Raw genomic sequence first — 26101 nt, 5'->3', positions numbered from 1 at the left:
TGCTTGCCCCTCTTTCTGTCAGCAGTCTCTGGCTTCTCTCTTTGATTATCCATATGTTGTTCACACAAGGAGCTCTCCCCAAGATTTAATTCTTGGACCTGCTGCACAATAAAAAGGCATAATAAAGTCTCAAGATTGCATCCTGCAGAGTGCCTGTCGAGGTTTACCTTGCCATTCACAACCTGTTTTCATGGTAGCTGGTCCAATGGTTACATAAAACCTGTGATTCAACTGGAAGGTACCAGAACAGCAGAACAGCCATGCCCATACCATCCATTTCCATCCATCCATCTAGTTCCTATTTCTGAAATATTCTTATTTTCCCTCTTGAGTTAGTAACTTAAAATTTTACTTTGAGTCCTCTAAAAATTTCACTTCAAAAGATAACTTCCAGACACATTAAAATGAACAAAAAGCCCAAATCTGCCTGTTTATGATACTGGACCTGATAGAAGGGGCAGTTTAAGTAGATGAACAAAACAGTAATTCTTGCAAATGTGAGCTACTGAGGTCCTCATCAAGGTGGAGGAAGGCAAGATAGGGGGCTGATTTTGGGGAGGAAGGCTACAGCGGCCCATGGGAGAGCACAGAGGCAATCCCAGTGGTGGTAGTGGGCTGGATTTGGCTGCTTACTGCATCCCTGTATCAGCAGGCGATGTCAGGGAGGGCAGGGAATGCCTGTCACTGATGGATGTCACAGCACCTGACACACGTACCTATGGCTGAACACACTCCCTGCTGCACCCAAAATTCAGGGGAACAAACTGTGGATCTTTCACCCATTCCCCTCGTCCCAACTACCCCCTAACAGCACCCCTCAAATTTCCCCATAATCCCTAAGGAAACACACACAGGGCTGTGCTGCCCACCGTGGGCACCTCTCTGTTGTCTCCCTCTTGGATGCACTGGTGGGAAGGGGGTGCCTTTCTCCCAAGCCCACCGGGTTCTCCCCTGCTGTCTCCCCATCGCTGCAGCCGCTTGCCTCGCTCCTATACAAAAGCCAGCGCTCGTCCCCTCTCATCCTGACGCCTTTCTCTCTGAGTTTATTGTCATCAGCCGTAGCAGGGGAGAGATGGAGGGAGGGGAGGAACTGTTCAGCTCGGTGCCTTCTCTTGTAACCTGTGTCTGACCAATCTAGCTCCTCAGGGGCTGTGGTGAGCTCCTCCCGCCATGGCATCTCCTCACCCCTCCTCGAGCCCCTCGGCTCCTGGCACCCGGAGAGGGATGGCAGCAAGGGGGGATGAGGGAGAGAGAGGGACTGACAGCAACAGCCCTTTCTCCAAGATGCACTGAGAGGAATGAAAACCTCCCGAGCTCCTTCCTCTGGGTGTTTGGGAGCAGATCCTGCCTGCCTGGCGGGGTGACTCCTCTGCACTGTCTGTGCGCGTTCCTGTGCGTGTGCTGCTGCCATCGCAGATGTACCCCCAGCTGTCACTTCACCGCGCACAGTCGCTCCCTCTCTCGCCTCTCTCTCTCTCTCTCTCTCCCCCGATTTATTATTTACGGAGGATTACAGTCCCTTTCCCACGCTGTCATCTCGCTGTGCGGCTCCCCTGCCCTCCACGCGAGGCCAGCGGCTGGCTAGGGAGGGCTGCTGCCAGCTAGGGTCCGCCAGCTGCGAACAGAGGCACTTTCTGCTGGATTTGCTTTGGGATTGTACCGGCTTCAGAGAGCTGGGAGAGCTGCTATTCTCACAGGAGGGTCCATTCCAGCCTGACAGAGGTAAGTAAAGACGTTTCCCTTTTGTGTTTTTTCCCCATTCCCGGCTAAGCGAGGTGAGTGGAGCTGCCCCCCAGGAAGCGGCTTCCCCGGGGAGGGGGTGGCAGGCAGGGGCAGCACTGCGTGCCAGGCAGCTCAGCGCACACGGCTCCCTTGTGCGAGACTGAGGGCAGCGATTTCTGCCATACGGCGGAACGGCAAACCTGCTGCAGAGGTCGTTCGTACTGGTCCCAGTCCAGTTTCAGTGCAGGCAGCCGGGAGCAACTTCTCCCAGCTGAGAATAGCACCGGCAGCTTTCCTTGCACCACAGGCGGCTCCGGTGCAGCTTTGAGGCTGAGAACTCGGTGCTGGGGTGACCCCGGAGCGGGCAGCTCCTGGTGAGCTCTGACTTTTGTCCGCTCCTCGGGGCTCTCAGGGGGGTCAGCATGAGAGGTGCCACTCTCCTGACTTGTGATGGCTTTGCTGGCTATCATTTTGGACTCAGCTGTCTCAGTAAGAACAACCTAAAATGGAGAAGTACGGACTAAAATCGAAGAGGTTCAGCACTCAGTGCACAGCTATAGGAATGGAGGGGGGGGTGTGTATGTGTATAAGTGCGTGGGTGTGTGTGCTCACGGACATGACCACAGGACATGAAGTGAAGGATGCCAAATCACAAGTAGAGCCAAAAATAAGTCCCGAGTTGCTTTCAGCATCTCCACAGGCTGAGCCTGTGATTTCTGAACTTTTAGGTGGAAGGCACAGCACTGAGGGGGGAACGTGAAACACAGCACAGAGAAGCTTCACAGCCTTTTCCAGCCCTGACTGGGAGGAACAGGTGAGAATGAGGTCCCAAATGAGCCAAGGCGAAGCACACTGTGGACAGGAGCATATATATGTAAGCGTTAGCCTGTGTGTGTGTGTGTGTGTGTGTGTGTGTGTGTGTGTGCATACATACGCATGCACAGACACGTGCACACACACACATCCCACACAGGGCATTCTGCCCCCTTCTCCTCCCTCTGCCTGACCAGTTTATTACTGTCCCTGCATCTCCTGCTAATTAAGTGCGACATATTAAACTGGAGCTCTCCTGATTTGGGGAGAGAGGATGTTTGAAGCTGTTGCTCCAACCAGGTCATGACCAAGCTGGGCCCCAGGCCCACCATGTGGACTCTCAGGATGTCAATGTGCCACATCCAGCACAGCCCTGAAGGGAATGGCAGCGAGCAGGATACAGCACTGCTCTGCTGTGGGGGTCTGACCTGCTACTCAAGGGTGGAGAGAGAAATCAAGATCTCATATGGGGAAGGACCGGAGCTGCTGCTATTGCAGGAGAAGGAAACCCTTAAAAGACAGGGGAAGCTTTAAACACAGACAGCGAGTTGTCCCAAAGCAGGGTACCTTCTTAGCAGTGAGGAGAAGGAAGCCTTTCCAGAACTGCAGACCATTTTTCTTCTGAGCTTTGTGGCTCAGATCTGTTGGGGGGCAGGGGTGGATCTTCCTCTAACTGCTGTGGGCAAGCAACATTTGCAAGGGAATTATTCCACATGAGCGAAAGGCTTGCGGGAGTTGTCTCCCTGTCAGACATCAGTGCTGCCTCTGTTAGTGCATCCTGTCCACTTGGAGGAATTATGGTAAATCCTGAGCAAAGGGGCAGTTTGCAAAGAGAAAGGGAGGAAGCCTTCTTATGTAATTTTTATACCAGATCATAGCTTTACCCTTTCCTCCAGCAAAAGTGAATGTCACATGCTAGCAAGGTGCACTCTCAGCTCAGACATCTTTAAGAGTCACTCCAGCTTCCTGCCCTTCCTCTGGCTTTTTTTAAAAGCCTGATGCAGAAAGGATTTTCTAGGCTCTTCTGCACCACAGAAGCCTGATGAAGGCCAAGCTGTGTCTCAGCAGGGCTGGGAGAGTCAGCACGGGGCCACAAGGATACCTGGACAGAAGCATTCAGGGAGCAACAGAGGCTGGAACAGGATGAGGAGAGGCTCAAGCCGTGGGAGGGCATTTCTGGGTAGTTCTTCGGTGACTCTTGCCTGTTGCTGAGTCAAAAGACAGAGCAGGCAGTTTCCTTCACTTGCCATGTTTGGTTACAAGCAGCTGCTTACACTGCTTGACAACTGTCCCAGTCCTGGGTGGCTCAAACCATAACTCAGATGACCATACTGGGATGCTCCGGCCAGCTGGGTAATGCCTCAGCATGCTACACCATGGCACACGCTCAGTTCTCCCTGGAAAGAAGCAGGAGTGGGAGTTCTGGGATGTTCCTCCTGCTGCAGGGAAATACCTTGTCACACATAGCCTATTCCTGCTGTGGCTTTACCAAAATGCTGGCTCACAAAAAAGCTTTCTGTAATTGAGGGGATGATAACAGCAAGAAGATGTGCATTTTTTCCTATAAACTAGTTCAATTCCAGGCTCAAGAGATGGAAGGAAAAGTTGCTTCATCTGTGAGGGGTTGGATTATGTGAAATATATTATTCATACTGCAAAAACAAGCAGTTGAAAGTTAGGAAATACTGGTACTGGAGGCAGCGTGCCACTTGCACTGGGTTGCAGTCCTGACTGGTAGGATGACACACTGTATTTTCATGAGCTGCCTCATTCAGGGTACTTGGCTACATGGTGCTCAAGGAGTGAAGCAGGGGGCTCTTTTTGTGTTTTTTTTGAGTACTGCAAAATGTGTGTCTCTTTTATTTGTTTACTGCCTGCCAAGCAAGCCCTGCAGGCAATACATCACTATTCATTGTCTTGTGGTGTTCTGAAGATGTTAGCAGCTACAGTTGCCTTGTAGCTGATGATAGAGAATTTATGCTCTTGATGAGGCAAGAGAGAATGGTCGTTTTCCTGGCTTTTGAAGGGAAAAGAGACTTCCCCTTTTAGCCACACAGGGAAGGAGCAGCAGGTGCAGGACAAGGGCCTGGGACCTCTTGGCTGTCATGGCTGTTGAGTCCTCGAGATTGTACCAGTTTGCTGTCTCAGCTGCCAGCATTTTGGAAAACAGCTGTGAGTGTTCAGCAGTTCTGCAAAATGGCCCCTAGGGTCTCGTGTTGGGCACCCGCAAAATTAGGAATGTACAGACTGTGGCCTCCTGCCAAAAGTGTGGTTTAATATTTAATTCTGACCATATAAAACAAGCCTTATTTATTACAACATCCTCATTGTTAGCCTGAGTATCATGTGTCCTTTGCACTGAGTATGGGACAGGGTCCTGTGAAAAAAAGAAATAGAACTTGGTCGGGTGATCAGAGGCAGCGCTGTGCTGCAAGTGGCTGAATGAAGGCTGGGCAAGTATAAACTCACATTTAACTCCTTGACTTTGCAAGCCTATTTTATCATAAGGCAATTTCCCCCTTCTTTTAATGAAAATAATAAAATGGTTTGCTCATTATATTTTTATGAATGGGAAAACAAGAGACTGTCTATTATTTATGCCCTGCAATGCCCACACCCATCGCAGGAAGGACTGAGACTGAAATTTACAGCAAAGCCACACAAGTCAGAACTTCTTGACTGACTGCAAGATAAACTTGGAAGTTTTTCTTGGAAGACATGCCCTGCTACCATGCTCCTCCTCACTTCAAGGAGGCTGGGAAGATTCCTTCCCCATGAACCATGCTGTCACACAAGGAATAAAAAAGCAAGACCTCACCCTGAGTGTGGAGGTGAGCTGTTAAAGGCAACTTGGCTTGGCACTCATCTCTTGGGCTTCCTTTCCCCTCCTGGTGAGACTCCCTAGTGCCAGTGCTGCCCAAAGCAGGGTGTGGTGCTGCTGTGACTTTGCTGTGTGGGGGCAGAGGGGCTGAAGGTGGGCCCTGCTCTCCACACCACTTCTTGTGATTTCAATGGGATGTGACTTTGCCATAAAGGTATCTCTTCTGTGGCTGCGAACCCTGTAGAAAACTAAATTCACATCAAATTTGCAGACCTTCCTCAGCCTCAGAAAGCTCTGCAGCATGAGGCTGTGATTTGTGTGCTAACCCAGATGCATCCAAAGATCCTGGCTGGAGCTCTGGGTTGCAAGAGCTGTCACCACATCTTGTTAAGCTATGCACAATGTTCCCAGCTTGTAAAAAGCATAAATGTGTCCCAGGGATCTGCAGGCACCCCTGGAGCTGAAGGCACCAGCCCAGATCCCATGCAGTTTGTGTGGACTTCGCACGGTTGCCCCTCTTGGATGCTCTGGGAAGTGATGGAGGGCAATGGGGCAGCAGAACAGCTCCAGGCTCTTACAGGCAGCACCAACAACCTTGTGCCACAGTGGGAACCAAGTGAGACAGATCTCTGCAACTCACTAAGGCAGAAAAAGGTCTCCTTCAGAGTCCAGTACAAATACATTGTGTGGGAATGATGAGAGTCAGCCTTTCCTCAGGAGGCTTGCCAGGAGCTATGTGCATGCTGGGCTGATCCCTTTATGATAAGAGCTGAGTGGATTTTTACTGCCAGCATCTTGTGCTCTGCCCCACCACTGTGCAGGCCTGGATGGTCCCTGCCCCTCTGGACATGCCCAGGGCACAGCCTCGTGACACCTTAGTTAAGTTCTTCCATTTTTCCAGTGTTTTCTACATTGTCTCTCTCCTCCTGCTTCAGCTGCCAAAGTGACAAGCCACTACCCTTGCAGCTCATTTTGGGAGCCTGGCACCCAGGGAAGCACAGCCAATGAGGGGAGTGAGGAAAAGGGGGAGCAGCCTTGGTGGCAGCAGTTCTTCACCATGCTGGCTTCTTCACCAGAAGAAAGAGTAACAAGAGTCAAGCATAAGGAAGGCCAGTGAGCTCAAAGGCCCAGAGTATTTCAAAAGGCAGGCAATGAAAAAAGCAAAACCAGTTTTTGGGCTAATGCAGAAATGAATGATGGGAAACAAGCAAGTGTGGGGCATTTTGTGTGCAAGGGATCACTCAGGCTTGCAAAAGCTTGCCTCATTTTTGGAATGAGAAACAACAAGGAGAAAAGGGTCAAAGCTGAAATGCCTTGACCCCCCCCATAAGACAGGGGTCTCTTTCTATTGATCTGGAAGCCCCTTGATTTGGCAGTGTGGTCATGTTGTTCAACAGAAATCTAGCCTAGCGTGCCAGGGACAGAGCTTATATTGATTAAAAACTTACATTTTCCTCTCTTGCTGCTAAACTGATCTACTCTCCATCTCCATCTACTCTGTTCATGTAAATGTATCTCTTATCTCAGACAGGCTGGCATCTCCCCTCTTAAAGATCTGCTGCATCCTTTGACTCTAAGTAAGAGAGCCAGGGAAGGTACTGGGCCATGTTAAAATTTTTGACTCCTCAGAGAATCCTTCACAAATGTGGGCCCATACACACCTTCCTTCTTGAACACCACCCAAATAAAAACAAGAAAGAAATACTTTGGGATTCAGAGCACCATCCAGCCAAGAAGTGCAGAAAATACCTGTGAGCACAGTAGTGAAGGGAATGAGGACCAGAGAACCAGGATTCTCCCATCAAGCTGTCTTCTCTGCCTGCAACCTTTTCCTGGTTGTACCACCCACCCACACCCCCAGGGTAGGCTTGCCAGGAAGCAGGGAGCAGCATTTTAAATGCCAGTGAGCTGGAGGATGCTCGTGGGGTGTAGAGGAGGAACTGGGAGCAGAAAGGTGCCTCCCTCAGACTTGCCAGGGCAGGAGTGGCTGCAGTCCTTCTGTCAAGGGACTGAGTGAAAGGATTAAGGGCCTGAGCTACCACTTACCATGGGATTAACCCCTGCAGGAAATTAAAGTTGTAGGGAAGGCTCTTCACTCCACAGCTGAGAGAATGAGAAAAACTGGGATCTGGATTAGAACTGGCAGGGCTGGTGACAAGCCACCACCCACAGCCAACTGTTCCCGGCTGGATCAGAAAATGTTATCTCAACCTTCATGTAGAACCCCCCTCCACATCTCACTTGGTTACCAATTTTTGCCAACAGTGTGAGAAGAACAAAAACATCACCCTGTGGCAAGAAAAAGAGGAGGAAACTGGGTAGTCAGCTCACGTGTCCCTCCTCTGAGCCCCTCTCCCACTCCCTCACCCGCTTCCCTTCTCAGCTGCCTCCGCTCTGCAGGGAGGAAACATGCACGTGGTCTGTCGCGTTCCGTAATACTTGGAGAAGATGCTGGCACACACATGGCTGGATTTCTTCCTGTCAACTGCCCCCTCAGCTCTCCTCCTGCTGCTGCTCTGGGCCTCCTCCATATGCCACACTTTCACTGTGCTGGGACTTTCCTGTCACTCCTGGCTGGATATCCCGCTCTCTCCACCTGCTTCCACAGCTTCCCAAGGAATTCCACATCTCCACAGCAATCTGGGTCTTTCCCAGCAGTGCTACCCTCCCTGTATCCCCTTCCTATGCTCTGTATTTCTCAGAGGATTTGCTGAGGCTTTATGCCCTTGGTGTTTCCAGCTCCTCCAGAATTTCCCAGTCTCATTATTGTGCATTGGTCAGGGAGGCTTGGGATGTAAATAATGTTTTCTGCTTAAGGTATGGAATGAGGAAGCAAGAAATCTGGCTTCTCTCTTGTTTTTGCCACAGGCCTGTCAGGAAACTTTGGGAAAACCTGGCCAAAAATCTTTTATTCTGTGTAACTTTGATAAGGCCTACAAATACTCTCCGCAGGACAGGACAGCATTTACAGCCCCAAGTGCAAACGCTGCACTTGACAGCTCAGCTTTGAAAATCCTGAGTGAGTGGGGAACTGATGTGGACTAATGATGAAGTATCAAAAGCAAGGCAGCTGAAATTTTAGCCAGCCAAAATCAGCAGCCAGTTTTACCTGGATCATAGTTTACCCTTCCATAAAATAGGAATAAAGTTGATCTCTCTTGGAGAGTCCTGGGGAGGAAACATTTTTTACCATTGACACATTTGCATTTCAGAGGTGCCTACAGTGCCAATCCAAAAATCAGAAGCTTTTTGACCTTTTCACATCACAGAGAAAAGAGTGAAGTTTTTATTCACATCAGGCCAGGAATGTGGCAGAGTCCCTTACAAGACCAAGTGGGTTTTACGCTTTTTCTACTTGCTTTACAGCTTTCTGTATGAGGTGTTTTGCTTAGCTGTGATTGATCACTGCAAGTCAGAGGGCACTATTTCTTCTGCAGCTGGGTTCCTCATATGAATTTAAAATGTGTTTTCCATTGATTGTGACAGCACAACACTACTGGATCTTGAACATATGTGTTAATAAATCAGCAAGTGCTGCAAATGAAGCCCCCAGCTCTTCAGCTTGGAAGCTCACTGGAGCAGTGACACACACTGGATGTTTCTACAGCATTGCTGAGCTTCTCTGAGTGTTTCTGCATTCCAAAGAGACGACAAAGAGAGGCTCCCATTGAGACAATGTGACCTCTTGGGATCGAAAATTTGCACAACTAACAGGTCTGTTGGGGGACCTGAATGGGTGAGGTCTCCATGCCATCTAAAGCCACTTGTGGGGTGGTAGTCAGGCCACACAGATTATGTGTCTCTGCTGCCACTTGCCCTGCCAAGGGCAGGTGAAGGGATATGCACAGAACAACACGTGTTAGTCACTAAATGCTGGGGTATCACTGTCCCCCTCCATTATGGGGTGATAGCAATAAAACATGAATCCTAAAAGAAACAAGGAAAGGGAAAGGAAAGAAGATAATCTCCTTAAAGCGTCCTCCATGCCCTCCCTCATGCTGCTGCTTTTCTGATAAAGGCTAAAGCAATTCAGCATTGGAAAGGGGAAAGGGACTTTGCCATGAAGGAGAGTGTGGGGGAGGGATGAAAGTCTGTGCATACTTTCTGATAATTTATTGCTGGCATCTGTTGCAGTCTCTGCTACCTACCCTTCTGTAATATAGGTCACCCACATGTTCTGCCAGTGCTCATAAGCCAAGCTGTTGACTGAGTCTGATCCCTCAGCCATGATCCAAGGGTTACTGCAAGGGACTTGGAGAGATAATCAGAGACAGAGGTTGCTAGGCTCTGTTTCTGACAGTGTCTCATCCCAGTGACACAGTCCCCTGTGTCTCTAGTCTTAGTGCTGTTGTCTGGAGAATGGGATAGATTTATCCACCTACCCAAAGCAGAAGAACTACTGGCTCTTACCTCAGCCTTACTTCTGGGGGTCATTAAACACAAAATAACACCATCTGGCAGCTACAGTAACAGCCATTAATAGAGCACATGGCACGCTTTGGATAGAAGGTGACACAGAATTGGGAAGAGTTACTAAGCCAGTATGTGGATACAGTAAGTGGATACAGTAAATTGAAACCCTCCCCGCCCTTCTACGTGCTCCTTGGGACCCTCCCTACAAAAGTGAGGGCTTTGGAGTGATACTGCAAACATTACTGGTGTCTGGGCACAGAGGAGCAGGCAGAAGGCAGGAATAGTGCCTGCTGTAGTTTTTAGGCCCTGGCAAGTTCTGTGGAGTCATTATAATCCCCTCTGCATCCCCCAGTAAGGTTCGCTGTTCAATCTAATTAGGGGAATCCTCATTAGAGAGTCCTCTAGAGTCTGACAGCAGGCCAAATGTCCAAGTGGCACTTCAGCTCGGTGTATTTTTGGCCACTGGAGCCCATGGGCCAGAAACGGATGATTTCATTTTGTTGCTTTGAGCTGAAACTAAAGTAGTTGTCTTTTGCTGTCCTATTTGAAACAGTAATAGGAAAAGGCCATCACCAGCCCCACAGGCAACCCTGTTTTCTCAAGAATGTGGAAAGACATTCAACTCCAAGCACACAGAAGAAAATTCTGGCCACTGTGCCCCATGGATAACAGGGCATTCAGCTGACATGTTGCTCTAGGGAGAAGGAACCATCTAGAAAGCCCATGAGAAAGACAAATGCTTGGTTTGTGGAGACCTTGGGTGACTTCAGAGCGTTCAGAGCTCCAGCAGTGCTGACCAGCCTTGAGCCTCCAAACCCAAGCAATGCCAGGCAAGCTCAGAACAGATGGCACGGTGCCTCTCCTGTTGAGATGGGGACATACAGGGAGCACTCCTAGGTATGGCAGAGTGCTCACTGCTGGAAAAATCCCTGGCTGTCAGGCTGAAAGCAGCCAGACACATCTGGTGCTGCTTTGGAGAGGCTGGAGGTGTGGGCAGGTGCTATTTGCCCCAAGATTACACGTTCCTAGTGCTGCACTGGCAGTGAGTGCAGTTGGCCTGGCACTCTGCAGAGCAGAAGGCATCTCTTGGGCCACAAGAAAACTGCTAATTAAGTCAGAATTCAAGACAAGTCAGAGGAAACCTTTAAAAAAGAAACTCTTAAAAATCCTCTCTGCCTTCTTGCTCTCTCCTGACTGTGGAATATTAATCACTAAGGGTATAATGTTCTTATGGGCAGTAGATGCATAGGAGAAACTGGGTTTTTTTCCTGGATCTTTGGAATTAAAATTTCTCCATGAACATACTTCTTCAAGGTATAAATGCAGAAGCTCATTGACCCTCACTTTTCAGCAGCCAAGAACTTCTATGTATTCCAAATCTACTGCTCTGCCACCTGGGCATATGGTATGCTTGGAGAAGCAGGCAGCTTTGTGGAAGACATGGAGGTTAATAAATAAGGGTTACAGAAGAGTCCCTGGAACATGTGCAAGCCCAGCTCCGTGCACACATTTGTAAATGTAAGCTAGGTTGGTGACTGTGCATTTGTACATGAAGGTAGCTGCTTTTAAGACTTGGAAACACGTGTATGAGTGCACACAGGGTGGCTGCTATCTATGGAGTGGGGAGTGTGGCATATATGTGACATGCTTTAAAATAATCTTGGGTTTATCAAGGCCCCTCCATCTCAGTGCATGTTGCAGTGCAGGAGACTGACATTAAAGCCTGAACAGGTGTTAATCACTATGCACTGTAATAAATTCTAAACATAGGGAAAAGGCTTATTTATACATGGCTGCTCCTCCCACCCTGCACTCTCTGCTTGAGCCTTGGTGCTGCCTGAGGGAAAGAGGCGCCCGTGAGGTACCAGAAATGAGTGCTAGAGCTGGACTTGCCCTGCTGGAGCAGGAGGAGCAGGGTGGAAACCCTGACCCTGTCCCTGTCCTCACGCCCGGGTGTGCCAGCCCTGCCCTCGGCCCCCATTGTTGCCTGGGGACAGCTTGGATGAATTGCACAGAGCATGGTGGGAGAGACACAGCAGTGCATGGCCTGAGTGGGGGCCTGGGCTGAGGGGACACAGCAGAGGGAAACCGTGTCATAAAGCACCCAAGGAAGCTGTTTTTTTTTTTTTTTTTTAATTGCTTAGCCCCCCTAATTGGAATGAAGCCAGCTGATACAGATGGGGTGTTACAAAACAGAGCCAAAAGGCAAGAGCACAAGGAACAGAGCTATCTATAACCCTGACAAAGTTAGATGGAGTGAAGGTGGGGAAGAGGGAAAGGCAGAGCATGGCAGGCGGCTGCCCCTGATGCTGAGAGCAAGGACGTGATCATTTGGCAACAGGATTTGGAGCTGATCGACTGGCGCTATCCAGCAGGCAGATAAGGCTCTGTGGCTGTCAGCTTAACTCTGCCGTTTATTCCAGTGCTGTAGGGAGTTAAATAGAGCACACGGAAAGCCTGCTGCTGGGGAGTGAAAGTCAAGGAGGGAGAGGGAAGGAAGAGGCTGTAATTGGGCAGTGTCCGGGGAGTCGGGTGGAAGTGGCTGCAGGGAGAACCCCTCCAGGTAAGTGCCTGCAGCTTTTCATCCTCCTTTTCCATATGGACAGGCGGGGACGGAGACTTCAGGGGTGGCATTTAGGATGGAGATGTTTCTATGGGGGAGGCTGAAAGTCTCCTCGGTCAGGTCGAGAGCAAGCACCAAATGGGGACAGCTATTTGTTGCAGCTTCTCCTTCAGTGGGAACTGCAGAGAAAGGGCTCCAGCTCAGACTGGGGAGTGGGGGGCTGCAGTGGATGAAGGTTGAATTGGTTTCTGTACTATGAGAGGCATTTGGTGCACTGGCATTTAGGTAAACGATCTAAATAGCCTTGCAAATGTGCTAGCCTAGGTACTGAACCTGCTCGTAATTTTCATCAAGATGCTAATTTTAATATTTCCTGGTGGTTTATATTCCCATATAAAATAAATCAGTCTGGGAGCCTGGGGGAGGGTAGGCACCTGGCACGTGTGTGGGGAGAGTGTCCTGGTGGCAGTGCAGCACCCAGCTAAAATAGCCGCCGTGGATGTTGTCAGAGCCCCTCAGAGGGGATGGAGGATGGCTCATTTCTGTCCTCTGGTTGAAATGTGACCATCTAACTGCTGCTGTGACTGTGGGTGGCACATCAGAGAGTACGCAGGGGGACGGAAGGGTCTGTGGTGTTTTCATTTTTCCTGCCTCCTTGTATCCAAAAGGGAAGCAGGAGGGAAGTTGAAACCTGTTGTCAGTCACTTACTGTCAGGGGAGAGTTTTATGGTCTTTGGGTTTCTAATTAGACTGAGGATTTTTCCTTCTACTAATTAAGATGCAATTCCTCTCTTTTCAACACTCCCACTCAGTCTCCCCCGCCTCAGGTCCTTCCTTCTCCTTCTCCTCCGGGGCTCGCTCGCTCTTCAGCTCCTGCAGTTGCTGCAGTGGGAAATCCCCAAGCTGAAGCTGTGCTGCTCTAGCCACCACATCCATTTTACCTTAAAGCAGACAGGAAGTGCTGGTAGGGAATACGGCACGGGGGGGGGGGGGGGTGGGGGCACGGGTGTGGTGGCGTGGGGGGAGGAGGAGCGGGGAGAGAAGCAGCTTGGCAGGCGCTGGTGCCCAGATCTCAGCGAGCCTGAGCCGTGCGTCAGGCAGAGGATGCACAGGTGGCACCAGCCTGCGTGGAGGCGACAGGAATGAGCCGGAGTCTGCTGCCCTGGCAGGGTCACCTTAGCAATTCATCATGTTAACCTTGAGCATGAAGCTAATGTAGCTACCATAGCAGGCTATTCAAGCACAAACTTCTCTCTGGCACTTAGGTGAATCAGGTTTTATTTCTGCACCGTGAGGTTCAAAATGAATTAATGTTGCGCCTTCAACACACTGCGCCTCCTGAAACACCCTCCATTTCTCCTCCAAAACAGAACTGATGCCTCAAAGGCAAAACACTAATTGGGGAGGGGAAAGGACAGCACTCAGCTCAACCCTGTGTGCTACATCCAGGGAAGTGAATCTCATCTGCTTGGCTCTGCTTTCCCTCTACAGGACCTGGCAGGCAGGCTACAAGGTCATTCCTTCTCCCTTTGGGGCCCTGTGCCAGGCTGGCTGTTGGATGTGAAGACACGCTGGAGAAGACCACGATGCTGCCTACAAGTGCTGGCCACCCGTGGAGGAGCAGGTTCCTCATGAGGTGGCAGGAGGCTTGTCGTAAGTAATGCCTGCTCAGGTACCAACTACAATATTCCTGTTTGTCAAGGGAATGGGAAGAAAATAGGTCACATCAGGGTTAAGAACAGGGGAGAGGGACAGCTAAGAATGGAGATGTTTGAACTAATTCCTGATTCCTTTAGAGGCCAGGCTAGCTGGGAGGGAGAGTGATATTCTAAAGCTGAAGATGGGCTTAAAGTGGGACAGCGAGTGATGATTGCTTCTGAATTCCAGTGGGCCTGGCAGGTGAGAAACAGCACGACAGACACCATCGCACAAAGATCCACCCTGACCATTTCTCAAATCAGTATCCTGTGAGCTGCAGGCTCCTCTCTGTGCTTGGGGTTTTACACAGGCTGCTGAGCAAAGCTCTTCACAGCAAAAGTCATAACAGATTTTAGAGGGAAATGCAGGATGTGAAGGCAGAATTCTCCTACTGGGCACTGCCACATGTGGTGAAAATCAAGGAGTAAATAAAGAAGCTCTCTTTCAAATTAAATTGTAAGCGTTCAGCCTGTGCATATTCCCAGTGGGCTGGGGCAGCTGCTCCAGTACCCCTGAGTGCAGAGCAGGCACTGCTAGGGTGATGTGGGGCTTTGGGAATTTATCTGTATCTCAGAGAAGTATCTGGAGATCACAGCAGAGTAAAGGGGACACTTGGAGAGTGTCCCTCACTACTGCATGCCCAGGCACCAAGTAGGTCTGTGGTTTCCCTTGTTCCAGTCCTCCTGGTCACATTTGGAGCTGCAGCTGTAAGAAGCTGGGGGAATTACTTCCTTCTCCAGAAAACAAACATCTTTGTAATCCATCCTCACAGACTAGACTGTGTAAATTATTTATAATGAACGCTACTGAGTCTTGACTTAATGTGATATACCTGGATCATCTTTCTGCCACCTACTAGAGTCACCAAACACCCCACAAAGTAACTTGATCTTCCCTAAACACAAAAACACTTACTATCCATCCTTCTGTAGGGCTGGAAGACAGCTTCAAGTTCTGTCTATTGCTTCCCTGCATCTCTTTCCTGTAGAGCTTCATCTTAAACCAACGCAATGAATTCCCTGGCCTCAGCTCACATCCTCATGGATGCACTTCTTGCAGGGAAATGAAAACGAGATCTCTTTTCTGTATGATTTTAGTAAAATATTTCCAAAAGCATACAGCAATATATGGATAACAACAAGACATTTTTGGCATATCCTACATGGCTGCAGAAGCTTGGCATAAATCCACTTCCTGAACATAACCACAGCCAGCTGCCTGAGGCTGTTCCTGCCAGCCACTGCCAGCATACACACTGGTGGAACCCCACAGCCACCCAGTCGGCGCCGCAGGCGGCCAGGCATTCTGAGATAAGCCCTGAACAGAATGCCACCTGGATAGCATTACACATGGGCTGCTCTTGCCTTTCTTGGTGTACAAAGCAGCTGTTATCTCATCATCACAGCTGCCAATCTATTATTAATACTGGGCTTTTGTTAAGCATCCAGGAAAAGATGGGGTCACTTGAATGACTCAGTGCTCTTTCCTTTCCCCACTGTAGCTCCCATTCTTTTAATTCCCTCCCTACAACAAAAGTGTGACATATTCTGAACAGAATTAAATATCAGCCAGCCAGTCAGTACCTGTACTGCTGTAGTCCATAGGCTATGATTTATTTTCATGGCAATTTCTGTTGTGGGCTCCAGCCTCTGCATGACAAGAAAGCACAGAGGTGGTCTGGGTAAATATCTGTCTTACATTTCCCCATAAGGATCCATAATTCTCCTTAAAAGAGCACATTTATTGGCATGGCCTGGGCTGATGTACACCTGAGATCTCAACTGCAGGATAGTAAAAAATTATTGAAGAATTCCGAAAGGCAGACGAAGTAAGAGAGAATTGATATATTATCTCTGAACATTTATCCCTTCGTCCTTAATAAAGTCATATAGCTTAGGATTCAAATGGGATAGTTCTCCTTAGACTACCAGTCCACAAATCTGCCAGTTCTCACAAGGATCACTGGGAACACAAAACTTGCCCTGTGCAGGATGACAGGGTTGGAGTATGAAGGCATAATGCTGACAGAAGCACAGTTGCTATAAAGAAATGGGCTGTGGGTCAGATTAAACTCTAGAGAGTGGCACAAGGGAAGAAAGGAAGAGCAGGCTGACTGCAAAGCTGCTCCAGGCAGAGCCTCTCCACAGCATGGGTCTCCTTTGGCTCCCTCTCTTGTGGGCATTCTTTTTACAATTTCTTTAGGATTAAGAAGTAAAACACCTGCTTGTTGGTTCCTTGAAGAAAAGCAGGACAAAAGGACCTGACTGCCAGTTCAGGAAGGCGAGACAATCAATGCATCCCCTTTAGCTACCATTCACCCCTAAAAAGACTCTACCAACCCAAGTGACTGCCTTCTCTGAAGAAAAGTGAGAAAGGGAGAGGACAGGCATGATGTACAGACAAACCTGCTTCAGTTTTAGTCAAATGCTCAAACTTGTCACCTTAAAAACTGCGAGGGAGCTGAATTTGCTTCCCACATTGAAGAATAGTGGAATTCATTGTGCGATCTCAATTCCACAAAAGGAACTAAGATGAAGGATGCAAATGTTTTACATAGTCTGCTTAAACATAACTCCCACTCCTCTAATGACAAGAGGCACAAAGCTTGCTTTCTTGCTGATAATGCTTCTTTGTCACAAAAATGAGAGTTTGAAAAGCCACTGGCTCCCAGGGAAGGTTGGTAACTTGTGCCCTGGTGCCACTGGCAGGATCTGGACCCACGTCTGGAATCCACAGCAGCTCTAAAAAATGCTGATTTGTGATTTGTCCAACCTTGAGACAGTGTAGGAGAAAGAGTGTGTGTGTGTTAACCCTTTTCCTGACACTGCTTTTGTCAGTTCCCAACGTACACCTCTTTTCCTCATTCCCTTGTTGTGGGCCATTTTGGTCAGATGTGGCTTACACTGTTCTTTGCGTGTCTGTAACTGGTAACCATGATTCAGGGTTCACCCCATGATTTGCACAGGACTGTAGTCCAGAATGCGTCCAAAGTTCTAAATAAGAACAATTGCTGGATCTGTACCCAGTTCCCACCTCTAGATGGGGGTGGTCACTGGCCACTCAGAGATACTTTTGGGGTTGTTGCTATGGGATTCAGAAACTGTTTTGAGAGCAATGGCAAGTACCAGGTGTCCAGGGATTTAAAGACTCCTTGTTACATTTTAGCAGTTGTCTTGATCATCCCTTTGTAATGTAATGTAATTAATTAAAAAGTGGACACAAGGCTCTTATGACACACTGTGAATATGATAAGTAAACGATGCCCTGATTTAGTCTTAGATCTCAGTCTTATCAATCACAAATATTAGGATTCAAACTGCAGGAGCACACCTGAAATGTAGATTAGTTTATTTTCATTTTTCTTAAAAGCTTTCTAATAATATATCTGTTTCTGAAAAATTGGAACTTTTTAAATATACCTGGTCCCTCCTGTCTCTATGCTGACTGTTCAGAAAGAGCTGTTCTTTGTCAGAGGTGACACCTCCCACCATTCTCTGCTCCATTCTCCTCTGCCAGGTACCAGTGCTCCAGTATCTGCTGGCAAAGTCCACTGGGATGCACTGTTTGCAAACAGCACATCCCAAACGAAGTCCTGAACTTTGTTGTGAAACTGGAGGGATATTTACTTGCTTGTTCCTAAAAAAAAACAGGCTAAGAGGAAAGTCATGCTGTCAGGATGCAGGCCAGCAGTAAAGGAATGTAGCTGTGAGGAAACTCATTACACTGCAGGGCATTGCAGCGAAGAGCCCTGCTGTGAGGGTTGTGTTGTAGTTGGTGGCGGGTGAGGATGGGAAAGCACTGATCTAATCCATGCCCTCTTCCTTCCCCGCTTTTCACCTTCCAGTGCTTGGCTGCTGGCTCTCATTATGTGCTGCTGAGTCCTTCTTTGCTTGTCCTTCCTCCTGCAAATGTAACAGTGGCAACCTGGAAGTGGACTGCAGTGGCTTGGGCCTCTCTTCCATTCCCTCAGACATCCCCACAAACACCAGGACCTTCCTCTTTCTCAACAACAAACTCAGCATCCTGCCAGGAGCAGTGTTTTCCAACCTCTCTGCTCTACAGAGGTTGGATCTATCCAACAACTTCTTGGACCAGCTCCCTCAGAACATCTTCAGTGACCTGGGGAACCTCACAGAGCTCCAGCTGAGGAACAACAGCATCCGGGCCTTGGACAAGGACCTGCTACAACACACGGCCCTGCTGCGCCAGCTGGATCTCTCCATCAACGGCTTGGCCCAGATTCCTTCAGGCATCTTTGACGACCTGCCTGCTCTCCGCTCCCTCTCGCTCAGGTCCAATCGCCTGCAGAGCCTGGACAGGGTGACCTTTGAGCCTCTAACCAGCCTGCAGCAGCTCCAGGTTGGGGATAACCCCTGGGAATGCGACTGCAACCTCCGAGACTTCAAGCACTGGATGGAGTGGTTCTCCTACCGAGGTAGGTGCTCGCGTGCGGGAGGCAGGTGGAGGAGTGCTGGTCTTCCAGGAGAAGCAAGCAAAAGGCAGGCAGGCAAGAAACAGGAGCAGATACAATTGGCAGGTGAGGCTGACCTGATGGACAGGTTTCAGCCAAACAGCATGAGGACCTTGCTACAATTCAGTGCCACTGCACCTTCATATAGCAACACTGCCAGTCTGTGAAGTCCCCAGCAGCCCTAGATCTCCTATTTCCTTATTTTGTTTCTAATCTGAACTATTACCTGGCTTTTTTTTCAATCTTGAGAGAAGAAAGAACTTTCCTCAAGTAGAATTAAAATTTTAGGATTATGAATTCACCTTACTCTTTCTGCCTAAAGAGAAGAAATGCTTTTCACACTTGGAAATAACCATCCCATTCTCTTTCTTAAGCTGAGAGAATTAGAAGTCAGATTTGGCTGTAAAGCATCAGGTTTGCTGCACCTTAGGAAACAGTGACACTTAGGAAAACCACTGCAACTCATACTGGAGAACCCAACCTCCAGCTCAAATTAACAAGCCAGGCCCCAAGTCAGACTGGCTATGAAATCATCATTTCAAACCGAGCAGTTTTTGACAAGTTTGCATTTCCAGATTTTCCTTGAAACACAGAAGACTAGAAAGGTACATGTCACTTATCAGGAATGCTGATGGGATGACATGCTTTCAGGAGCTGCAACTCAGAGAAAGTTGGCACATTTTACAGGAGTGAGGATTGAAGGCCTGACCTTCTGTTTCTGGAACCAACGAGTAGGAAAGGGTCTCAAATCATGCGGATAGCTGTCACATCCCTGCTGATCACAGCCATGCTGCAAGGAGATTATCTCTGCCTATGGCTACACTGCAGTCTGAAATATGCATTTGTGTGAGCAGAATCAAACAAGCATACGAGTGCCACTTTGCACTTTTTTTCTGATTTGTTCTTTTTTCTTTCCTATCACAAAGTCAATGGAAAGCACGCAGACATAACTTTGCTTTTTTTCCTTTGCTTCCAAGGAAATTGCTCAAACTCACTCAAGCATTTCTTTCAACATCTGTCATTATTTTCACAGAGATGGATTAGTTGTCAGAAGATAGGATGTGTATCTGTTGGTTTTTTTTAAAAGGTACAGCCTGGTCCTATATTTTTGCTTTAATTTCTCTTTTTCTAAAGTGGTTCTTCTGAGACTTACTTAACTCACTAAACAGTATGAGACTGACTTTAATGGTTTCAGAGGGCTTTTATGTCTTGGCCTATTCAGATATGCACCAGGAGCTCTTGTGTCAAACCCAACCTAGGCAGAGGCATGGCCAGCTGACATGGTTGAAGCTTCTGCAGGGAAAATACTTTAGCAGGTGTGAATGGAGGCCCATGAACTCACCCCAGCTGAGGATCTAACCCTGCTGTCTCTGTAGGGGCATGGAGCTGTGATTGACTCCTGTTATCTGTGTTGTAACAGGTGGGAAAATCGACCAGCTGGCCTGCACCTTGCCCAAGGAGCTGAAAGGAAAGGACATGCGGATGGTGCCCATGGAGATGTTCAACTACTGCTCCCAGCTGGATGATGAGAACAGCTCTACAGTGCTGGACAATACTGGCCCACCTTGCACTAAAGGAAGCCCCGCTCCTTCCAAATCTAAATCAGGCCCAGAAACAGAAGTGGAGCCCAGTGTGGGATGCCCTCAGAAACAGCGGTACAGGCCTGTGAGCGTGCGCCGGGCTATTGGCACTGTGATCATTGCAGGGGTGGTTTGTGGCATCGTTTGCATCATGATGGTGGTGGCAGCTGCCTATGGTTGCATCTATGCCTCCCTCATGGCCAAGTACCACCGGGAGCTGAAGAAGAGGCAGCCACTCATGGGTGACACAGAAGGCGAACATGAAGAACAAAAACAAATCTCTTCTGTGGCGTGAAACTGTTCTAGGAAGGAAGGGACAGCGATGAAAAAAGGTACCTGAGAGCAGTCAAGCATGGGGTCCTCCCAAAATACATCTTCCCAGACAGACTGTGCTATTGCTCCACTCACCCAAGTAGTGCAACATGCTTCTGGGGGGTCAGGGCACCTGGCTCAATTTCTTTTCCTCTGCCCCAGGCCCATTTTGTGCCCTTTCATCCTTGGGCCCTCCCAGACAAATAAAGTAGAGTCAGACCTCGAGTGCTTGCTGTGCCTCATGCCCTTGCACAGAGCTTCCCTCACATGCCTGCTGCAAAGGCAGCTGGCACCTTCTGGGACCCTGTGTCATCCTCTCAGCTTCGGTCCTGAGTCATTCTGTGTCCTGTCAAGAGTTCTCTGCAAACAGAGAGCAGCTGTGTGAAACCTTATGTGGGGAGCAGGACACCAGAAGTGTCCGTGCCTCACCGTTAGGTCACTGCTGTTGTGTGACACGAACTTGCTGCCTACCCTACAAATCAGTGCTACCAAGATTACACCAGAAGGGAGGCAAGGTCCCTATGGTAGGGCAACAGTCAGTGGTAGATTTCCCTTCTCACTTTTAGAGGTGGAAAGATATCTATATCACCCTAACACACTGCCAGGGAGCACAGTGTCCCTCTTTTTGCTCCTGGCCAAGTCCAAACCTTTGAGCTGACACACACATCATCTGCTGCAGGTGCACAGGCACAGTCATCCTCCTGTACACACACACACACTGACTCATTCTGATCCCAACACACACACACAGAGCCAGTCCCAGTTCCAGGCATCCAGGCACCCCACCTGCACATGCAGAGCTACCACTCATGCCCATGCTGACCTGCTCTCTGCATGCAGCCATGGATACATCCAGCCACTTTACCTTACCCTGACCATAGTAGCGCATATCACCTTCTGCTTCAGACAAAAACATGCACACGCCACTGAGGAGTAACAAAAACATCTCAGCCATAGTGCAGAGCCAGTGGGAACTGGCAGAAGAGGATGGAGAGAGGCAAAGTTATTGAGATTACAGCACCAGTCTGTGGAAATAAGTACACGGCATGAAAAAAAAAAAAAGGTGTGTTCTTATCTCTTTTATGTCTTCTCTAAGAAATGGAGAGGGTAAGGATATGAAGCCTCCATTTAGAAATGTTTGATTGGCAGATCAGAAGTGGGTCATCAGGAAAGACTAGAGGAGGAGGTGGCTTACCAGGAGCATAAGCCGTGCTGAGAAGTGTGAGCCTAGGGGAAGGTGTCAGGGGAAGAAGTCACACAACCCAGGAGCTGCCATGGCTGGCACAGGGGCCAGCACGGTGTGTGGAACAGGGTGATGCAGCTGCGGTGACCAAAAAGAGTGGGCAGAGTTATGCAGGGTCTTGAGGTGAAGGCTGGAACCTGGAGCACAGTGTGGCACATGTGGGAGAGCTCAGGAAGGGTCTGGCATGGAAGGCAGCAGAGCCCACATGCACTCCCTTCACCATCACTGGGGTGTCCAATGACACCCCCAGCTGCACCTGAGTGTGCCCACACAAACAGCTGTGCACACTGCCACTGTCACATAGGGTGACTTCCCCCAACCAGATTTTAAAACCCTCAGATTGCAGTGCCTCCTATTAGTCTGCAGCTCATTCTGACCTGACAGGGAAAAAAAAAAAGTGAGAGGGAAAAAAAAATGAAAGGAACTCAACATAAGGACTCATTTTGTATCACTGGAAGTGGGATAAAATGCTGTCTCCAGGGGAGAGCGCACATTGCCATGGTAACCTGCTCTAACCCGTCACAGTGGGTATTCCTGGGCGAGGAAGATGACACCGGAGGTCGTGCATCCACAATGCCTGTGGATGGTGTGATCCCTGCCATCAGGAAACAAGCTGGCAGCCAGCCCAGCTTTGCAGGGCATTTCACTAGCAACCTGTGTTCAGAGCCCTGCATGCTCTGCAGGTGGATCCTGCCAGGTCACATCACCTCTTCCACCTGCTCCATCTGAATCCCACTGCCGTCGGACATCTCATAGTCCTCCTGTTTGCTGTGACTGGATCCCTGTGGAAGCAATGCACACTGGCTCCTCACTCCTTTCTGGTCCCAGAGAGGTGGCTCCACTGATTCGGGGGCACACAACATCATTGATCAAAGCCTAGAGTGGCAAAATCCCTCCTGGACTACCCAGGGTCACCAGAGCCAAGGAAAAAGGGTGCTCTGGACTGTTTTAGCATGACTTCCCTTCAACACGGGGATGCATGGGGCAGAGGAGGATGTTCTTCGGGGAAGCAGAAGACCAGGCTGCCACGAAGAACTGGGAGAAGCAGTCAGCCCGCCCACCAGTGTGCGCACACGCTTTCCCCCCGCTTCCATCACACTGTGGGGAAGAGGAAGCAAAGGAGGGGGGCTGTGAAATGTGAGGAGGAAGGACTCTTCCCCATGCACTGTACAGCCACTCCAACCATCCCATCTGCTCCAAGTGTAGCCCGCTCTGAAGGGCAGAACTGGTGCACTGCAGACTCCGTATGCGTGTTATTGCTGTTCCACACTCCCAGCAAGCCAGACTCTGCCTGCTGGATCCAAACCTCTCCCCAACCTCCCTCTCAGGGGAACCTCTCCCTTTACCATACTGGACTCCACAATCATACTTGAAACGGGACTTGAGTCAGAACGGTATATTTATAGATCTATATTTTACTTGCATCAAATAATGGTGACATATTGCACAAAACAAATGGGATCTATATATGTGTGTGTGTGTGTGTGTATGTGTGTGCGTGTGTGTGTGTGTGAGATAAGAGAGAGACTGTTTTTAAGGGAATAGACTAGAGGTGAAAATGAATGGGAAGAAGGTAGGGGACAATGCAGGGGTTGAGGGTGTGAAATCCTCCTTTTCCCTGCACCTTCTCTGTGACCTCCTCCTGCCCTGACCAATTTTTCCTTGTTGCTAATAATATTTTCTATATCCTGTGTTGTGGGGCTGGTGATGACCTTGCCCATCCTTTCCTTTTTTTGTTTTAATTTATACGGCAGAAAGTCTGGATTTATCTCAACCCTAGACAAGGGACTGCTATGTTTAGAAACCCACCCAGGAAAGGAGAAGACAGGAAAGGGGAGAACTGAGTGTTGCTGGGAAACACGAAGGCTGGCTATGAGGAGTCCCTCTGGAAAGCAAATACTCTGTTTGGCAGGCTGAGGACCTGTCCTTTTGCATGCAGAGCAGAGTAACTGGGCTCACTGGGGAGTGCCCTCTTCATGGCACTGTTTGCAAACAGGCTTTTTCTCCGTTCCCCAGCACGCCTGGAAATCAGGCTGCCCTGGTATGACTGAGCTGCTGCACTGCCCACAGGCACTGCAGGGAACACAGCATCCTGGGCGGGCAGAAACAAAGCTCTACGGGATGCTGGATACAGAGTGAGACCCAGTGCTCCTTGTGTGCCCAGCCAATGGGTTCCTCTGGTGTGTGGGGACAGTGGCTCCTGTTGTCCCTACAGGCTTGGCTGGGCATGGGGGGAATCCCCCTGGATGCACCCTCTGCTGCAGGCAGCTGCTCCAATGACACACGCAGGTGCCTGCCCTCAGGAAAGGGTCTTCTGGGGCCAGCAGGTCCAACACGTGCCAGGGTGATGTAGGGCTGGCAGGGCCACCAGGAACAGCCCTCCTGTTCCCCCCGCTCCCCTTCCCCACACATCCACCTCTGGGACAGGTAGGCACATCCCTTGCAGGGAACAGATGGCACTTGTAATTCCTTTTTCTTTTTTGTTACCGTTTGAGGGAGAGCGACAAGATTTTCTAAAATGATTGAATGGAGGTTTCTTTGGCATGAGACAGAAAATTTTTAAAGGTATATTATATTTCTGGCTTGTTGTTACAGAATAATAATAAAGAATGTATTTTCCTATGCTCCTTCTTGTTTAAATGAGATCTCTGATAACACCATTCACTCTTTCCCTATCCCCTGCAGAAGCAAACACCCCAGGGACGCAGCCAGCCAAAGGAGAAAGTCCCTCAGCTCCCACAGATGTATTCTTGTCTGTACACGAGAAGTTGGAGTGAGCGTGCACAGACACACACTATATCAGAGTAAGCCAGGGTGAGGCTCTAGGACTAAACACACGGAAAGTGAAGGTGAGACCCTAGATCTAGAAACACACACACAGAATGCTCCAGGGACACAGCCAGACAAGGGTGATTGTATAACAAGGATAAGATACTGTGGCAGTCAGCTCATTACATAAAAGTAGAAAGGGCCAAATTAATCCCTAGTGTAAGAATGCAGGAGCCAATGGAATTATATTCAGGTCAAATTTGATTCCAAAAGCTTTTTTTTTTTTCTTTTTTTTAATTAGAACATAATGTAACAAATAGGGAGCTATGGGTTCCTACATCTCCAGATTCCTGACCCTCTTGAGCAAGGTTATTTTGAAATGGATGGAAATTGCTATCTAATCCTATTGCACCCCCAAGTACACAAGCTGCTACCCCTAGAGCTAAAAGAGTCTCTCTACCAGCTGTTCCCTGGCTAGGTCTATCACACACAGCTAAGAAGTTTAAATTCCCCACTTGGCCACTTTCAGTGCTAAGCATACACAATTCATCACATTCCCTTGCTGTAAGAATAAGCTCATCCTGACACATGTGGAACCGCGAAGGATGTTAAACCCCACCACGAGCAAACCCTTGTGCCACTCTACTCACACTGCTCTACTGAATCACCCTGCTGGGCTCAGTCTGATCTTCAGAGAGAAACTGGGAGCAGAACCCAGCTACTCTTAATCCGCTCACAGCTGAAGCATCTGTTCTGCTAAAAAGGTATGTGCTGCAGGAGAATCACCATTATTGTTTAATAGCATGGTGTCTATGACACATAGTTTAATCTCATTTTGCCAGGTAGGTAGAGCAGTGCACACAGATACTACTCAGCACTTCATATAATACCAGAAACACAGAGCAGAAAAAAAGCAAAGCCAACACACTCATCTGATGACTCTAGGCTTTTTCAGTTCATGAACTGTCTGGGAGCAGGCTGCGATTTTCTGCAATTATTTAATACAATTTGATTACTATTTGATATTGACCAATGTATTTGTCCTGCTTACACACCTACTCATGCACACATGTAACACCCTATATAATAACCATGTAATTCTGTACATATAACAGGTAAAATATATAAAATAGGATTCCTCCTCAGTATCTCATCCATAAGCAACCCACTGTGCTGGCTTGAAGAGCTAGCACTGACTGGAAGCACGGGTTGGAGGGTCAGCTTCTATCCTCTGAACAGATAAATGCAAGTCCTAGCACAGGATTTCTGAGGGCAAAAAATACTTCCCTCCAAGAATAATGGGCAATACAAGAAGCATTCACCAATGAATACAGTTACAGAATGAAATGTGAGTAAATAAACATTTCCTGCGTCATTCTGGGGTGCACTTTATATCAGTTGCAGCCCTGGAAACCTGGGGACAAGGCAGCATCCTCACAGCTCTTCTCCCTTTAGAGAATGGGGGAAAAGCAGCCAACAAGGGCCAGATCTGCCTTTCCCACAGTTCTGCTGTGCTGCAGCCAGGCAGAGGCCATGTGCAGGGCACCTGGAGACAAAGAGAAAGCAAAGCATGATGCTAATAATAATTCTGCCTCGCACGGAGCTTCTGGGCCAGGACTACAATGTGCTGCTCTTTGCTTTGGGCTCCAGAGATTTGCCCCTTCACATTTGCTTTTTCTGAGTCCTGACTTGGGAA

General features: G+C 48.8%; 2 protein-coding genes across 3 annotated transcripts in view; one reads left to right on the top strand and one right to left on the bottom strand.

Moving 5' to 3' along the window:
* The window catches only part of CACNA2D4 (calcium voltage-gated channel auxiliary subunit alpha2delta 4), a 123276-nt gene that overhangs the window by 27023 nt on the left and 70152 nt on the right, over positions 1–26101 (bottom strand). The window lies entirely within an intron of this gene.
* Positions 1465–24250, top strand: LRTM2 (leucine rich repeats and transmembrane domains 2). Of its 2 annotated transcripts, XM_053978359.1 has the most exons (5): positions 1683–1722; positions 13160–13296; positions 13824–13985; positions 17875–18465; positions 19922–24250. In XM_053978359.1, exons 3-5 carry the CDS (start codon positions 13919–13921, stop codon positions 20374–20376), a joined length of 1113 nt encoding a protein of 370 aa, XP_053834334.1. In that variant the 5' UTR covers positions 1683–1722; positions 13160–13296; positions 13824–13918; the 3' UTR covers positions 20377–24250. The 2 variants fall into 2 exon arrangements, with proteins under 2 accessions (XP_053834333.1, XP_053834334.1); XM_053978358.1 differs by lacking the exon at positions 13160–13296 and having other exon boundaries at positions 1465–1722.

This window comes from Vidua macroura, chromosome 5 (genome assembly GCF_024509145.1).
Source record: "Vidua macroura isolate BioBank_ID:100142 chromosome 5, ASM2450914v1, whole genome shotgun sequence".
Classification (NCBI taxonomy): Eukaryota; Metazoa; Chordata; class Aves; order Passeriformes; family Viduidae; genus Vidua; species Vidua macroura.
This window is presented reverse-complemented; position numbering and strand designations above follow the sequence as displayed.

Coding starts and splice junctions, on each gene's coding strand:
- LRTM2 (XM_053978358.1), top strand. CDS start 13,919: ATGCTGCCTACAAGTGCTGGCCACCCGTGGAGGAGCAGGTTCCTCATG. Junction 13,986..17,874: donor GAGGTGGCAGGAGGCTTGTC/GTAAGTAATGCC, acceptor TTCACCTTCCAG/TGCTTGGCTGCTGGCTCTCA. Junction 18,466..19,921: donor GGAGTGGTTCTCCTACCGAG/GTAGGTGCTCGC, acceptor GTGTTGTAACAG/GTGGGAAAATCGACCAGCTG.